Consider the following 17,267-nt stretch of genomic DNA (forward strand, 5'->3'; position numbering starts at 1 on the left):
TTATGAACTTGGGATATTTTATAGAGTTATTTTATATATCAAAGCAAACGGGACCACAATGGTAAAATGCACGGTATGGGACATGCATATCTGTTTGTTTTTAATATATAGATTAACAGGTTGGGTAGAAAAAAAACACATCCTTGCATTACTCATAAAACATTAATAACATTAATCACATAATACATTGGGCCCCTCTTGAGCTTTTAGCTTACCTCGTATTAATTGTGTTACATGAGCGAAGACAGAAATCTAGTGGCTGACTTGGAAGAAAGAGTGCTTGTAAATAATTTTAAACTTTTTGAGGAGATATTGTCGTTTCTTTTTCGTGTAATGACTATGTATATTATCTTGTTTAATGAAATGTTTTCATTCAACACAGTCACCTGTTGTTACATTGATGGTTTTTATCACCAATGATCCCTGAAATTTACCAAACTCATCATTTTGGTCCTTCACTTTCAAAATCAATTAATGTTGTCCTTGACATTCATTACTGCACATCAATTTGGTCCTTCTGTTTAGATTTCGTCAATTATTTTGTTAGTTTGTATGTGGGACCTACAAATCCAATAAAATGGTGACACGTGAATTATACAAAAGAAAGGTTTTTATCGCAAATGGTTCCCGACATTGATCAAACTCCTCATTCTGGTCCTTGAGTTTCAAAAATCAATAAATTCGGTCCCTGACTTTTACTACTACACATCAATTTAGTCATTCCGTTAAAATTTTGTCAATATTTTTTTGTTAGTGTGATAACATGGTCCCACTAATCCAATCATATAGCGCCACATGGATTAACTATAAAAAAAACTTAAAAAATATTTTCTTATAGTTAATCCACTGGTGCCATATGATTGGATTAATGAGACCACATCATTAGACTAACAAAAAAATATTGACGAAATTTTAACGGAATGACTCAATTGATGTGGGATAATGAAGTCAGGGACCAAATTTATCGACTTTTGAAACTAAGGAAACAAAATAAGGAGTTTGATCAATGTCAGGGACCATTTGCAATAAAAACCTTTCTTTTGCGTAATCCACGTGTCACCATTTTATTGGATTTGTGGCTCCTGCATACAAACTAATAGAATAATTGATGGAATCTAAACGGAAGTACCAAATTGATGTGCGATGATGAATGTTAGGGATGACATTGATTGATTTTGAAAGTGAGGGACCAAAATGATGAGTTTGGTCAATCTTAGGGACCAGTTGTGATAAAAACCCTTACATTTAAGTTACCTTTTTATTTCATGCTCTAAAAAAAAAAATTACGGTGTGACAAGTACTAAATAGAATGAAGACTACAAATTAGAATTGTACCATTTAACTTAGTTTTCTTTCAAACTTCAACATGTAACTCACACTAATAATCGAGTCTCGGATGGTTATGAAAATGTCTTAATTAGATTTGGAATGAAAAACCGTGTGGTGTCCAAGTGCTTTTCAAAAATCAATAATGAAAACAAAACAAAACTGAAAAAGATGCGAAACAAAATTTCAGTTATGATAACTAGTTTTCTCCTCAATTTTTAAACTAACAAATTCCAACAAAAATGAGCAAATAAATAGACTTCTAAAGCTTGTCGTACCAGTTTTAACATCTTTAAAACCATTTAATTTGTTTCACATGAAAAGCTGAAAAATTGAAAATGACACTTAAAAGTAGTCATCTCGAAATTCCTAGAAAATCCCTAGTTTTAACAGTTTCAACCAACAGTTTATATTCCAAGTTAAACCTTCAAATCTTCACCAAAATTAATGAAACAAGAAGGCTTTTGAAGTTTGTCATGCATGTTTTTAAGAAATAAAAATATCTCAAATCCATATTGTAGATTGAGAGAAATCAAGCCAAAAGTTGGCTAATTGAAACTAAAATTTCTAGAAAAACTAGAATTTAATATTTGCAAACCAACTTACACAACTTATTTAACCAATCATTCTTCAACTAAGTTCATGAGCCCAAGTTGGTTTTGATCCTAGAAAAGCCTCTAGAAGTACTAGCTCAAGGTTGCAAAATTCATGGCGTTAGTAAAACCATACATTGATGATGTATCCTTTGAGAGTGAATCAAGGTTTAGATGAAAAAAATTATGACATGGCTAGCTGGGAGAATGACAACATGAAGTTAGATCATGATGAATTAGAAGCAGAGGAAAAAGTGGGTGATGAACATGATTGAGGAGAGTTTCTAAGAAGATCCTGAGGAAGAAGCATAGTTTGTTTAGTCAACTAGCTTAGTGGTGCATTTTGGACCAATGTATTTTTGTTTACGAACTCTTAAGAACTTTTGGTTGGAGAACCAAAAGTTTTATATTGTTGAAAGAACATATTTTTTTTTTTTTTGCTACTATGTTAAACAACTTATTTTGTTTATAATGTTAAATTATGGGGGTCTCCGCTGGTTGTATCTGTCTTTAGTGGTTGTGAACAAAATATGCAGGAGTTGTCATTGGGTTCCCTTATTTGTTAACCAGTAGTTTATGTTTTCTCTATAATTGCGTGCTAGTTGCTTATCTTTTGTCTTACATTGTAAAAATGGAAGAGAAAAGTTGAATAATTTGTCATTTTTATGTACCTACTCAAGAATTTTTTTGTGATATAATAACTTGTTTTTATGTCAAAGTTTTGAAGGAATGCAAGAACATTTCAATCAAGCAACTTAGCCCAAGAATGTACCAAGTTTATTTTTGTGGGGGATTGTTAAGTCTAGCACTTTGTTTAGGTTTGGCTTTTCTTGATCAAAGATGAAACTTTTACTTACTTTATTACCACAGCAAGCTCCTAGGAGGATTAGGATAAGTGATAGATTGTTTGATTAGTATTGTCCGTCTAGTCAAGTTTGGGCATGTGCACAATTGAATTGTCATATGACTTAGTTCTAAGTTCAAATAAGTCATCATAACGTTCTTTATTCCTGCCCTATTATTTTTTGACATGTGGAATCAGTGTTCGCTAATTGAAGCTAACTATTTTCACATAATTATCCACATAATCATGTGGAATTTTGTGCCGTACCGATTAGATGATGATTTAAGAAAGATCATAATGTCCGCATTGTTTTGTCATGCTTGATTAGAATCTTGTGACTAGTCAAGATCATTTATGTTATCTAAATGTTTATTTTGTCCTTGCTTTGTATTATCCTAGGGTGGTCCTGAGTAGGGGATTTTGCCTAGTACTAGTTTTATACAACATTCAAGCGTCATTTCTTAACATAAAATGAGAGGTCACTGGAACTTCTTGGTATTATTAGGTGGAATCTCACTATGTGTCGTGGCAGATTGCTGAATTTTGTATTGAACCTCTATACTTTGATGAAACAAACTATGCTTCTTGGAGTTAGAAATTTGAAATTTACCTGGTTGCTCATGATGCACTTGCTACATAATATTTGCTTAATGACTAGAAAACTTGTATGAAGATTGTGAATGTCACTAAGTTTCCTATGAATTAAGGGCAATCGATTACTACATAAATCCATTTATCAATTGCGAGTAATAGAGCTAAAAAAGTCATTATTAGAACATTAACTCCCATTCAAATTGGGCATAGTCAATATTGTGCTACAACTAAAAAAGCATGAGAAAAAAAAAAATAAAAAAAATAAAGTAGCAGTGCATCAAGGTGACAAACAAATGAAACTCTAAAACTACAAGTTACTATTTCTAAAGAACTGAGGATGAGTGAGACTGAGTCATCCTCTGACTTTTATGAGAGATTAGAGGTCTTAACAAATGAAGCCATAAGTCTAGGGAAATCTATTGAGGATAACACTATTATTCAATGAATTATGAGGGTGTTACCCTAGAGTTTCTTTGCAAAGAAGACTACTATACTTAAGTACAATAATCTAGATGATATACAACTCTTAATGTTGGTTGGTAAACTGAAGACATTTGAAATGGAATTGAAAATTGAATAAGGATATTTCAAGGGAAGTATCAACCTTGAACTGAAAAGTATTGAAGGTTAGACCCCTTTAATCAAGAATTCTCAAAGATAAGGGCATACACTACAGAAGAAATGGGAATAGTTGAAACTAACCTAAATGACAGTTTCAAAGCAAAAAATTTGATGAGAAAATGCATTTCAAAAGTGCTAATGCTCAAGAAATCACCTTAACATTTTATGACAAAAAGTGCTACTCTTCTGGTGGCTTTGGACATTGGGCGTCAGTTTGTGCAAACAATAGAAAACCACATGCTAAACAGGATGAAGTGACAGTGGAGAGTTTTACCATTTAGGGCTCGTTTAGAAGTACTTTCTATAAGAAGCACCGGTTTTTTTATTTTATTTTTATTTTTTGGAAAACACAAAAAGCACCAGTTATGTACTTCTTCTAAGAAGCACTTTAAGGTTTTTTTTAGGATTTGCTTACATTTTTACTAAGGATTGGTTCCAAAAATATTTTCACCAAAAGCGCTTTCAGTCATTTTGAAAGCACATCCAAACAAGCTCTTAAACTACTTAACACATGATGATAAAAAAAATCATTACCCTGTAACTATATATAGGATGATTTCTTCTGTAACAATGAGTCAAGTGGATGTCAAGATGATACCTTAGAGGATTTCTCTAGCAATGATAAGATGTCTTCAAAGTCTCATACTATGACCTCCTACTTCAAACTATGTACAAAATATGATGAGCTCAATGTGACCTACACCACAAAGAAAGAGAACATCGAACTTAAGAAAGAATTGAAGAGTGAGACCGATATACTCAAAAATGCCAAAAAGGAGCAAGATGAGAAGATTGCCTTGCTTGAAAGACAAGTTAGTGATCATACTTCACTCAATGATGAATTGACATCGTAAGTTGAGTTGGTGGAGAAGAATTATAATGATGTTTGTGATTGCAAAGATAAATTGTTGAATGATTTACAAGCTGCAAACCACAAAATAGCTTAATTATCTATTGGAGCAAAAAAAGGCAGACAAGATGATGAATCTGGGAAGACCATATAAAGACAAGTGGACTTGGTTTTGCTAGAGAAAGTTCTAGGATTATGCTAGCTAAAATAAAGTTTGTTATAGGATCACAATCTATTGCTTCCAAAGTTATTTTTCCAATTGAAGAAAATTTGTTCCCACTTGTTATCATTGGGGGAGGTAGAGCATATTAGGCCTCAATGTAGGAAATTGCACATAAAGAAAGAAGAAAATGTAAAGGAATAAGTATAGAATTGTTTGCAGAAGTAAGTAAACTAGTTGAATTGGTGCAATGATGGAATATCATCTTCCAAGGAAGACACCTCAAAATGGATCAAGAAACAACAACAGTAGCAACCAAGTATTATCCAACTAAGTGAGATCAGCTACATGAATCCTAGAATGCCGCTACACTCAGTTTTGCACCAAGTATTCCTTTACTTCCAAGTGTACCATATCTTTTCTTAAAGTCTATTTTTAAGTCTTCCTAGGTCTTTCTCTACCCCCTTTTCCCTGACCCTTTGTCTCAAAATCCCAACTTTTAGCCAAAGTATTTGTAGGTGTTCGGTTTACATGTCCAAATCACCTTAACCGATTTTTTTTCATCTTATATTCGATTGCGACCACTCCTACTGTAGCCTGGATATCTTCATTCTTAATCCTATCCTTTTCTCATGTGGCTACACATCCAATAAAGCATTCTCATCTCATCTACACTCATTTTTTTTGCACGTGTTGCTTTTGATTGCCTGACATTCCATGCCATAAAACATTGCTAGCTTTATTGTCGTTTTATAAAATTTTTCCTTGAGTTTGATTAACATACAATAGTCATACAACACACCTTATGCACTCTTCCACTGCATCCATCCAACTTGTATCTATGGTTGAGATCTCCATTTAATTTTCTGTTCTTTTGCAAAAGAGATTCAAGATAATGAAGGTGTTCACTCTTTGGAACTTCATGATCACCAATCCTTAGCTCTATCTCATTTGAATACCCATCATCACTGAACTTGCACTCCATTTACTCTGTCTTCAACCTACTGACATTTAGATTCCAACACCTCCAACCAATAATGAAGCTTTACATTTACTCTCTCATGCATTTCATCTATTAGTAATATATCATTTGCAAAAAGCATACACCAAGGGATATCATTTTGAATATGTATCGTTAATTCACCAATGGCAAAAGGTAAGGACATAAAGCTGAGTCTTGGTGTAATCATATAGTTATGGGAAAACTTTCAATTGGTCATTCATGAGTTGTTACTGTAGTCATACTCCATCATACATATCCTTTATTGCGTAAGAGATAGATTGCCTCGATAGTCAAGCGCCCTGACATGAACCCGAATTGATTCTCCAAGCTCCATGTCTTTTACCTTAGTCTATGCTCAATTACTCTATCCTAAAGCTTCATTGTATGACTCATTAACTTAACCCCCATGTGGTTCATACAATTTTGTATTTTGCCCTTATTCTTATAGATAGGCACCTGTTGGAACCAAAATCGTGCACCTCTGTTGATGGTGGAGTGCACAAATTCGAGTACCTATAAAAGAGCAAACGGTTGTAAACAAGCGAAAGGTTGGGGAGAAAGGTGTGGCGGCTAAAGGCTTTCCGACGGTCAAGTTAGTAAGCAATATAAACACATACAGTAGGCAAGAGAATTCTTGCATTACTTGAGATAAACCCTATAAAGATGTACTTATACTAGTAGAGGAGAAGACCTTTTAGGATAGTAGAATCCTTATTAAATCAGGAGAATCCAAGAGGATATCTAAGAATTGATATTGAATCCTTTTGGAAGTGTGATTACTTGCGGTACACACCAATCCTTAAATTGTAAGGACTCCAAGATTATAGGAAACCTGTTGATTCCCTATTAGATTAGGTTTTCGTATATTACGAACAAGCAAGTTCAATATCAGCGAAGTCGTCCGACTTTACCCTGATTCCAGAATATGATGACGGTGGCATCATTGCTCCATTTATTCAACTCCGCAGCGGAGGCTGTTGAGTCCATGACTGGACTTCTGAGGTATACGTACTCTGATCCGCCTTACTCTGGGTTTGGAAAATCATGGTCCCATAATTTTCCCTAACTATGCATCTAAAATGACTTATTCCCCTTGAGGATGGATAGTTATCTAAAGATCTTCCTTTCAGAGTAAGTTGAAATAGGCACCATTTTAATTCTTCTGACACTCGGCATTCTTACCTTACTCTTTGCTCCCACTACTATCTCTACCTTACCCTTCTCCGCGCCATAACCACGACCCCTTCACTCTTTTAATCCCAAAACACCATACCAATATCCTCACATTCGACAATAGCTCACACGCCACTGCCTCTGCCATCGTCTGATCCCTCATGAACCGCCTTTAAACCACCCATGAACCTGCCATCTCCCTCAAGTGCCTTATTGCCATCCACCACGTCATCAAGTACGGCTCCGAACCACCTACGTCTCCATCTACCCCGTTGTAGGTGGTAGAAACTACCTCAACCTCTCTAATTTTAGAGACGGATTCTACCCCTATAACTTGGGAGTTCTCCACTTGGGTCCAATGGTACGCTCAACTCCAATTCCTACACTGCGAATAAAGACAAGGAGGAGGATCGAGTCCTCGCCCTTATGAACACCCACAAATATGGTGAGTCTAATGGAAGAGATTTGCAAAAGGCCCCAATTGTCGAATTTGGGCTGGAACTAAGATCGAGAATTTGAGTTTGGTAGGTGAGGACCAGATTTGTGCGATGAATGAAATCATGGTCCGAGTCAACAAGTCCTACTAGAGGTTGAGTTGTCTAAATATTTCGACAAATTACAAATTACAAGGAGAGCAAAGAGATGAGGAAAAATAAGTTACACGCGTCAAAGTACATTTCTATTCTTGCATTTAACGAACTGTTAAAGGAAAAATCATTTTTGGACTAAATTTGCTAACGGACTACATGGCGAGAGTTTAAATCTTACTTTTTTTTTTTTATTTATTTAATTTTTTTATTACTAGGGCTATCTTCTAATTACCTACTATTATGAGGACCGTTTATCCAATTAGGCAATAAAAATATATTTCTCACACACAGAGTGCGTTCCCCTTGATACATTATATGAGGGGCCACAAGTGTGGTGGAATTAATACTAGATTGCATTATAGTAGTTTTAGAACTATAGAAATATTTAAATTGGATTGGTTCTCGTAAATATCAAGTTAAAACATTAACCCAATTATGGGATCATACACTTCGTTATTGGTCTTTAAGTACGTACGTGTTTGGATGTTTATTTTCGTACTGTTGTGCTTTTTGTTGGGTCTCTTTATTTTCTTTTCCTTTCAAATACTTTTGTTTAATTTTTTGTAGTGGGGAGTTAGGAAGGTTTTGGATTGTATCATTACTTTGATGAATGAATAATACAATGCAGAAGGAGGGAGTTGGGAGAAGTAAACAATTAGCCCTTCACTTGGCACTACCCTCTCTCCACATTAGAAAGTTTTTCCCCTTAACAAATAAAAAAGGGGAAGTAAAATCCTAAAAGCAAAAAAGCACAAAAACCATAGATCCTGCATGCTTCCATTAATCTTTCCGTCCCTATAAAAAATGAGGTTGAATAACTACATTTAAGAGCATACGAATCTTTGCTTTCTGGATTAGTGAAGCTCAGCATCTAGCGGATGCGTCCTGCCGCATCGTTTCTAATTTATTTGTGAAAACTACGCTTTTGGATTATGTATAGTTTTGGTATCATGTAAATTTTTATTTGAATGTGTAATTAACAACAATAATCTATATATCATGTTACTTTTTTATTACTTATTTTTAAGAAACTGCGATAGTACAAAGAAAGTTTTATTGATATGGAAAAATACACTACAAAAAAAGTTTCTTGCCCGACTAAACAATTTTATCAGGTCAAATAGAGTTTTGTCGCCTAAAATTTTGCACAACAAAATTTCCATTGGGAAAAGCTGGTTGTGCAAAAGCCTTTTTTCAAAGGTTTAGTCGACAAAAGATAAGCATTCTCTGGCGAACTGCGTTGACCCAACGAAACAAACTCATTGGGAAAAAGAGCGTTGACTGTCCTTACACGACAAATTCTTCTTCTCCAACGACATATTTTCGTCAAGTTTCTGGAAATTAAATTCTTTAAAAAAATATAGCCTCACAAAATATTCGTTGGGCAGCCTTTTTAACAAAAAAAATAAAAAATAAAAAAGCAACAGACGTTTGCTCAACTAAATAGTTCGTTAGGTAAAGCCTTTACATTTTATTTAGATATTCTTAATTAAACAATATTTGGAATATTATGTCGGGCAACCTTTTATTTTGGTGGCAAATTTGATTTTTCGGCAAAAATTTGGGGGAAAAGTTTTAGGATTGCCTGATGAAATTAGAAAAGTTTCTCTACGAATATGTGTATGTTTACGCAACGAATTGGACCTAATTCATCGGACAAATGTCAAAACTTTACTTTTTTTTCTTTATTTTTTTAATTTAATTTCAAACGGTTAAAAGATCATTGAATTTGATGATCAAGTCAATTCAATACGTAGTTTTACTCTAAATTACCGTCCTTAAAAAAAAAAAAAAATCAATCAAAGGTCATATAGCTGTTAAATCGTGATTTGTTGTTTGTAACCTTCAAAGGATTTCGTTCCGTTACCTAATCCCCGAACATTTGTTTTTGAGAATTTTGGCATATGAGATCTCAAAATATATACAAACAAATTTGATGGTTGCATCGTTGAAACTAGATTTGTAGATACATATCCTGTCAAAACAATACGTTCTACAAACACTTAGAGTTTATTCTAAACGTTCTATTAAGTAAAACGTAAGATCTTGTGGTATTCACTGATGTAAATATTTTAAATCGATGGTCGGGTTCGTTATTATATTCTTCTAGGGTCGATGAGTGTAGTAAAAATCATCAAAATCGGAGCTAAAATGAATGTTAAATCGTGAATGTTTCGTTTGTAACCAGGGAAGGATTTCATCCCATTACCTAATCCTTGAATGTTTGTTTAAGGTGATTCTTGGCGTTTGAGATTTGAGAGTATATACAAACAAGTTTGATGGTTGGATAGTTGAAACTAGTTTCGTAGAAAACGTATCCCGTCAAAACAATACATTCAACAAATACTTAGAGTTCATTATATACTTACATTCAACCTGCAAAACAATAAACAGCCGAGAGCAAGCCTAGGGCCTACAGGGGAGAGGGGGTTGTACTAGCCAAAGGATTTTCGACGGTCAAATTAGTGAATGATTACTCAAGTAGTAGGCAAGAGAATTGAAGTGTTTAGATTACGTTACTATATATAGATGAATCTTAGATGGGTGTATGTACTAAGGTTCTAAAAAACACTAAGCGCTAGTCGGGTGGCGCGCTAGGGCTTAACGCCAAGACAGTTAGGTGGGGGGCCTAGGCGGATTTAATTAAGTTTATTATATAACATATAAATAAGTGCCTACTTACACTAAAAAAAAAAAGTTATACTTGTACTGAGAATTTGGGAAACTTACAACTTAAAACTTAAGTCATCATGGCATTACCATCATTACAAGCTAATGCAATAAAAATAAGAAAAACCAAAAACCAAAATTGAAAATTCACTAATTTCCTTTTAGTAGGTTACCTAGAAAAGCCTTGAGTTAATTTAAAAAAAAAAAAAAATTAAAAACAATAGAACCGCCTAGCCCCTACCCCATTTTTTTTTCTCGTTTGGGACTAAATTGCATCTGTCCTCCAAAGCCTAGCGCCTAGGCTCCTCCTAGGCCAATTTTTAAACAGTGGCATTTACACCGTGGGAGATAGACCTTTTTAGGATAGAACGTCGTTCTAAACTAGGAAAATCCTAGAGAATATCTAGAAGTAGATATTGCACCTCTTAGGAGGTTGTGATTACTTGCGGAGCACGCTAATCCTTAGATTGGAGGAACTTCAAGACTTAAAGGATCTAATTGTGTCCATATCCAGATAAGATTGCGTTTTTTGCAGAACAAGCATGGCCATCCCCTACTTTGTTTGATACAACCTTACTTCGTCATCCAGCCTATTGCCTCGGAGTATGGTGATGGTGGGCACCGCTACTCTGTTTGATACAGGATTGCTTGGAGTTGATGAGTCCATGATCGGACTTCTAAAGTAACTGTATTTAGATTAGCCTTACCCTGATCCTAAAAAAAATCATAGTCCCACAAAAAGAATAAATGATATATGTTAATTAATAAACATACGAAGACCCACAAATGAGGTTGCTGGGGGACACTCAACATACCTATAGAAACAAATATATTCTCTTAAATAAGTGTTAGAACTGAACTTTCAAGAGACAGGTCTGATAGGCTGGAACATAACAAAGTAATAGAAAATTCAAAGAAATAAAGAACTAAAAAGAAAGTGGGGATGATAGCCTGGGTTAGGTAGCAAGCTAGTAGAACATCAGGAACTAAGAACAAATTATTCCAGCAACTAAACGCGTTTGTGGATTTGTGCATCAAGTCTAACAGCTAAGACTTAAGACCGTCTACTTCAACCATCCTCCTTATAAACAAGAATAATGTGCCAACTTCGGCCATGAATTATTAATCCCGGACCTAAATTATTTTTTCAGAAAATTAAGTTCATTTAAAAACTCTCAATTTCATCCATACTTCAAGATTCGAAGCTATTCTATTTAATTTTTCATTAAGTCACGCGACTTGCAGGTGACACACTTTAGAGAGTAAAATGAAAGTCATTAATGAGTTTAAGGACTTATTTTTTTTGAAAAAAAATTGATCTATGGAGTTAACTTTGGAGGGTAAAACAATAGTCAGATTCGTAACCTATATACAATGTTAAGGGCTTATGGGTCACAATATGATAAAATTATCTTCGAAAGTGTATCATATGCAAGTCACGTGCTTAAATTGATGAAAAGCTAGACAAAACGACTTCGCATCTTATAGTATGGGGGAAATTAAAAGTCTTTAATAAGTTTAAGGAATTATTTTTCCTAAAAAATAGTTTAGGACTTAATTTTCTTTCACATATAATTCATGGACCAAATTGATAGTTTACCATAAAAAAATAATATCTCTAAATGGTCATTTGATAAATTTTATTTTTTTTTAGTTGTTTTTCTATGAAAAAAAAATTGAAAACTAAAAATTTATCTGGTAACTATCATTTTTCAAACCAAAAATAGAGTTCTCTTTTTAGTTCTTAAAATTTGGCTTTCAATTTTTGGTTTTTGAAAACTGAAAGTAGTTACCAAACAACTACACATTTACAACTTAAAACTAAACTTGAAATGATTATCAAACAACGCTATCCAAACGATATTTGATAAGCTTGCCATTGAAACGAAAAGCAAACTTTTATTTGAAGTGTACTTTAACAGTATACAATGTGGCTTATTTTTATTGGAGAATGACTTATATAGAAGGTGTTCACCATCATTGTAGTGTTCTATTCCAATAAAACAATGTCTTGTGTTAGTTTGTCACCACATAAAATAACATTATTGCATCGAAATGTCACATGGCGATAAACCATTCTCACATAATTCGCATTATCATGTTGACTGGTCATATTATGGTGTATGAGAATGTTCCATAAAATAGTGGGTTTTCCTATAAATATATCTAGTACTAAAATATGATAGAACTGTTGAAACTAATTATACAAGAGGGTGAGAGAGAGGGATGGGAGAGAGAAAATAATGACTCCGGTGCTTGTGGGAGTTGTGTTTCACCTCCTTGCCTTATATTTTTATTTATACTAATCATGACAGATTTTATTGTCTTACAAATAATACAAAAGCATATAAGTATTTAATCTTCAAACCCCATTAAGATACCTACTTTAAATTTACACAACCACATTCATAAATAAACATAAATCGCAACAAGAACTACGTTTATTCGAACAAAATTATTGCCCGATGTGAATTGCTTCAATTCCTAAACGCTTTGGAGGTGTGTGCCTAAGTTACATTATGTCTTTTAGGTTACTCATGATGTATTCCTTTTTTCTTACCGTATCCTCTTATGTCAATAATACAATATTAGGATTTTTTTTTGAAATATCATATGAACTTATATATCTTTTTCAATTTATCATATAAACTAAAATCTTATACAATTTGTCAAACCAACTTTTCGAAATCATGAATTTGTCATTTCATCTTAACTCCGTTAAGTTTTTCATCCAAAATAACTTGTGTTTAGAGTTATTCCAGACATTTCAACATCTCACTCTTCTAGTATATTGCTTTTGATAAAAATAATTCTAGGGTTTCTCAAAAAATATAAAAAGGAGGTTGATCTGGAATAAGAGGATCTGAGGATTTGTCGTTCGGTAAAAGGTAATGACCTGCATTCTCTTTTGTGTGTCCCAAAGCGAAGATGACAAAATTAGTGGGGAGCCTTTCAATTTATGATAAAGCTAGATGATATTCTTTATGAAATGTCCAAAATAACTTTGAATACAAGTTATTTGCACATGACTTATTTTAGAAGGAAAACTTTATAAAGTTAAAGTAAGATGACAAATTAATGATTTCGAAATGTTAGTACGACAAATTATTTAATATTTTAATTCATATGACAATTACAGTCTCTACCTTAATAGAAATATATGTATAATTTTTTCTCTTCATGTCATGGCATTATTTGCTCCGGATTCATCTATATCTCTCTCCTTCTGGTGCCCTACTGTTTGACCAATTAAAACCCCAAACAAAACCCAATCAAACGACTAAACGAATCTTGAAGAAAAAAAACGCCTAAGCGAATACCCTCTCCACATTTAGAGGCAGCGGCCAGCTCCCGGTGGGGCCACTCACACCCTCTCCACCATTTGATTCTCGCCACGTGTCTCCACAGACGCCTATATTTTTACTTTAATTGGCGTTTGGTGTTGTTCTCTCCGAACGTGGAAGCTGCTTTCACTTTCATATCAAATTATTAAATTGTTAAATTTGTTATTAACAATTTAATATTCTATCATATGCTTTGAACCAACATTGCTTTCAAGAATTTACTTAGGAAGTGTGGCTTTAATTCAGACCTTTTTTTGCACACAAATCCCTGTGTCTCGAGATATTTACGATACGGTCCAATATATTTTCAATTTTAGATTTACACTGTTACTATTTCTTCATCATATACAAAACTTTAACTTAAACTTATGATATATTTACGTGAAATTGAAAAGTCATGAATGAGGAGATAACGGAAAAAAAAAACATCCATTTAGTAAATTTTTGAGCTACACCAAACAAAACAATTTTGACATGAAAGAGCATGTTTTTGCTAACCGGTGAGCTACATAATTACATGGTATAGGAATATGATTACACTCAAACGAACTCAACTGAATTTGCAATTGGCAACCCATCTACATCCAACTCTCCTCTGATAGCAAATTTTTGAATAAGCTTTGAGAATCAGACTGAATCACGATAGAAGAGAACCTTGCTTCAACTAACCTCTGCAATCTATATATATATATAACAACACGTAATTTCGACATTATTTGGAGAGGCACCGGTGCCAAGAGGAGGATTCATTGCCCCCGCCGTAGTTTCCCATTGTGATTCTATCAAATCTAAGATACATTGAGTCCCTTGTCTTAATAGTAAATTTATGATGTTGTTTTACCTGTTATTACCACCTGAAAGGTGCTTTATAAAGAGGAAAATGTCTTCAACTTGTGCATGCATATGTCATTTCTTCCACATAAAGAATAATGAATTCTCTATTCAAGAATGAAGATGTGAAGAACCTGCACATCAAATTTTTAATTCAATCAATTCAACCTCCAGAAACAGAAAATTATTGTTTCCTGCTGTTTGGGGTGACCCGCGACTTTCCTCTGTTTGAATTTGAATAATTTTTTTATTTGTTTTGTTTTGGTTTTTGTTTCTTTTTTTGTTTTTTGTTTTTAAGAAAGAAAAAAGAAAAGGCTGTATAAGAAGGAAGTAGGGGCTGCGTGAAAGAAAGCTGTCATAGGAAGTAAAAGAGAGACTTTGAGTGCTGTACGGCAAGGAAAGAATCCATTTAATAAAATTGTTCAGCAGTAGCAACAGCAAGGAAGGGAAGCTCCTTCCTTCCTTGCAGTTTCTCAAGGGACCTAAACTCTCCATATAAATTGCTCATCAAGGGTTTGTTGAAAGGCATCAACTGAGAACTTTTGACCTTTAAAAAAGCTGCAAAAAATGGGAGTCGGAGGAACATTGGAGTACTTGTCTGATCTGGTGAACAACAGTGGCCACAAACACAAAAAGAAGAAGCAATTACAGACAGTGGAGCTCAAAATCAGGATGGACTGTGATGGCTGTGAGCTTAAGGTCAAGAATGCTCTCTCTTCCTTAACTGGTATGTTCTTTTTCTGCATTTCTGTTTTCCTAGTTTATGTCACAAATTACAAATGTCATCCAACTTTGGGGTAAGTCGAAAGTTGCAAACTTTGAGCTGATAAAAAATGCTGTATGTTGAATGTTGAGCAGGAGTTAAATCTGTGGAGATAAACAGGAAGCAACAGAAGGTGAGTGTGACTGGGTATGTTGAACCAAACAAAGTGCTGAAGAAGGCAAAGTCAACAGGGAAGAGGGCAGAGATATGGCCTTATGTGCCCTACAACTTAGTGGCCCAGCCCTACATTGCTCAGGCTTATGACAAGAAGGCACCTCCTGGTTATGTCAGAAATGTGGACAACAATCCCTCCTCCACTGGGACTGCCACAAAATATGAAGACCCTTACACCACCATGTTCAGTGATGACAACCCTAATGCCTGCTCTATCATGTAGTACCATAACTTGCAAGCATCTTCTCGTGATCAGTTAACTAGTCTCCTAGCTAGCTAGCTTCCAAGTCTCCCCTCTTCTTTTTTTCAATGTTGTATTTTTTTGTTTTTGTTTTCCTTTTGTATGGGAATTATGAGGAATTAGAGGGGGGTTTTGATTTCGTGCTGCCATCTTTCGTACTCAAAAATGGTCTTATAGTTCAAATGGTTAAGAACATTTCCTTAGTCTCCGAGCCACGTATGTTAAATTTTGCTCACCTCTAGTATTGCTCATATAAAAATTAAACAAAAAAAGGAGGTCTTTTATCAATACAATGTGGTTTTTTTGGTCAAATATACAATGTGGTTATCATTTTAGTTGGTCTGCTTAAAGTTAGAACACAACACACAAAGCCAAAACCAACCAAAATTAATTGAAGTTAATGTGGTTTTTAAAATGAGTTGGTGGGCTTTAGATTACGAGCACAGTCCAAAACCAACCAAAATCAAGTAGGACAACTGAGGACGTTTGAGATTTTATATACATAATGGGCCAAGTGGAGTAGCGTAGCTAGCTGAAATAGTCAGAGCAATTTTACAAGAAAGGATTTCTACGCTTCTTAGAGTACTTCAACCCGTTCTGCCATTGCTCAAACAATGGCAGCCCAACGACAGTTATTTTTCACATTATATATTCCTTTACGCTACCGTCCCTGTTAATCAACACTGGGACAAGGAACAGAAAAAAAGCAAAAGAGTGCAGGAGGACAAAAGGGGGAGTGAAAATTGTTGAAAAATGCAATCCCACGTTGGAAACTTGATATGATATATTACTACGTATAATTGAATATTTGCATTACAAATAGCATTGAAGCCTTTTGACATAAAATCCAATGTCTTTCAGGTTGTCTAGATTGTTAGTAGTACTGAACCGCAAATCCGACTCTAAAATCTTAAAAAAAATCACTTCTCTAGTATAATATGTGGTTTATTTTAAGTAACCTAAACAAGGCACTTGAAAAGGTAGAAGGAAAGCAGTTTTGGGTATTTGGTGAAACTAGTTGGGTTGCTATGAGGTAGCTTTCATGGAAGCTTTATTTTGTTTTGGTTTTGGTGTCCAGCGGCTGCATGATGTTTACTGTTTCTTCTGGCTTTGCTTGTTCACAGCTGTATTTGCACCCCCAAACTAAACTAGTTAGTTAGTGCGAGCTGGTTGGCATATCATGTATTCGAAGGTGTTGGATATTCTCCTATTTAAAGTTAGGGCTCTGCTGTTGCCCGTTGTTAGGGTTTATACTGTGTAGCTCCAATGAAAACGAGATTTTATCCTTACACCCAAACCCGAGTTCAATCTCGACCTTTCCCACATGTATCCAAGACGGAGTTGAGTTCGAACCTCTTTCCCGTATCCTTATGTGAAAAACAATAAATGAACATGGTATTAAAAAATAGGGTGCAACTGTTAATTTAGTCTCTAAATTATCATCTAAGCGAAATTTAAATCCTTAAACTATTTTTTTTTCTTCAGAAAAA

General features: G+C 34.4%; 1 protein-coding gene and 1 pseudogene across 1 annotated transcript; both read left to right on the forward strand.

The window, feature by feature from the left end:
- The first annotated feature begins 6,919 nt into the window (after positions 1 to 6,919).
- On the forward strand, positions 6,920 to 8,401 carry LOC125476203 (annotated as a pseudogene).
- A 6,120-nt stretch (positions 8,402 to 14,521) lies between these two features.
- LOC103959270 (heavy metal-associated isoprenylated plant protein 23) lies at positions 14,522 to 16,089 on the forward strand. The gene is made up of 2 exons (XM_009371623.3): positions 14,522 to 15,326; positions 15,458 to 16,089. Exons 1-2 carry the CDS (start codon positions 15,167 to 15,169, stop codon positions 15,757 to 15,759), a joined length of 462 nt encoding a protein of 153 aa, XP_009369898.1. The 5' UTR covers positions 14,522 to 15,166; the 3' UTR covers positions 15,760 to 16,089.
- Positions 16,090 to 17,267: the final 1,178 nt, after the last annotated feature.

Source organism: the organism of the source record quoted next, unplaced genomic scaffold, assembly GCF_019419815.1.
Source record: "Pyrus x bretschneideri cultivar Hongxiangsu unplaced genomic scaffold, Pyrus_bretschneideri_v1 Contig18, whole genome shotgun sequence".
In the NCBI taxonomy this organism is placed as follows: Eukaryota; Viridiplantae; Streptophyta; class Magnoliopsida; order Rosales; family Rosaceae; genus Pyrus; species Pyrus x bretschneideri.

Excerpts from the sequence above, each read along its gene's own strand:
- LOC103959270 (XM_009371623.3), top strand. The coding sequence starts at position 15,167 with ATGGGAGTCGGAGGAACATTGGAGTACTTGTCTGATCTGGTGAACAAC. Across the intron at positions 15,327-15,457 it reads TGCTCTCTCTTCCTTAACTG|GAGTTAAATCTGTGGAGATA; the intron begins GTATGTTCTTTT and ends AATGTTGAGCAG.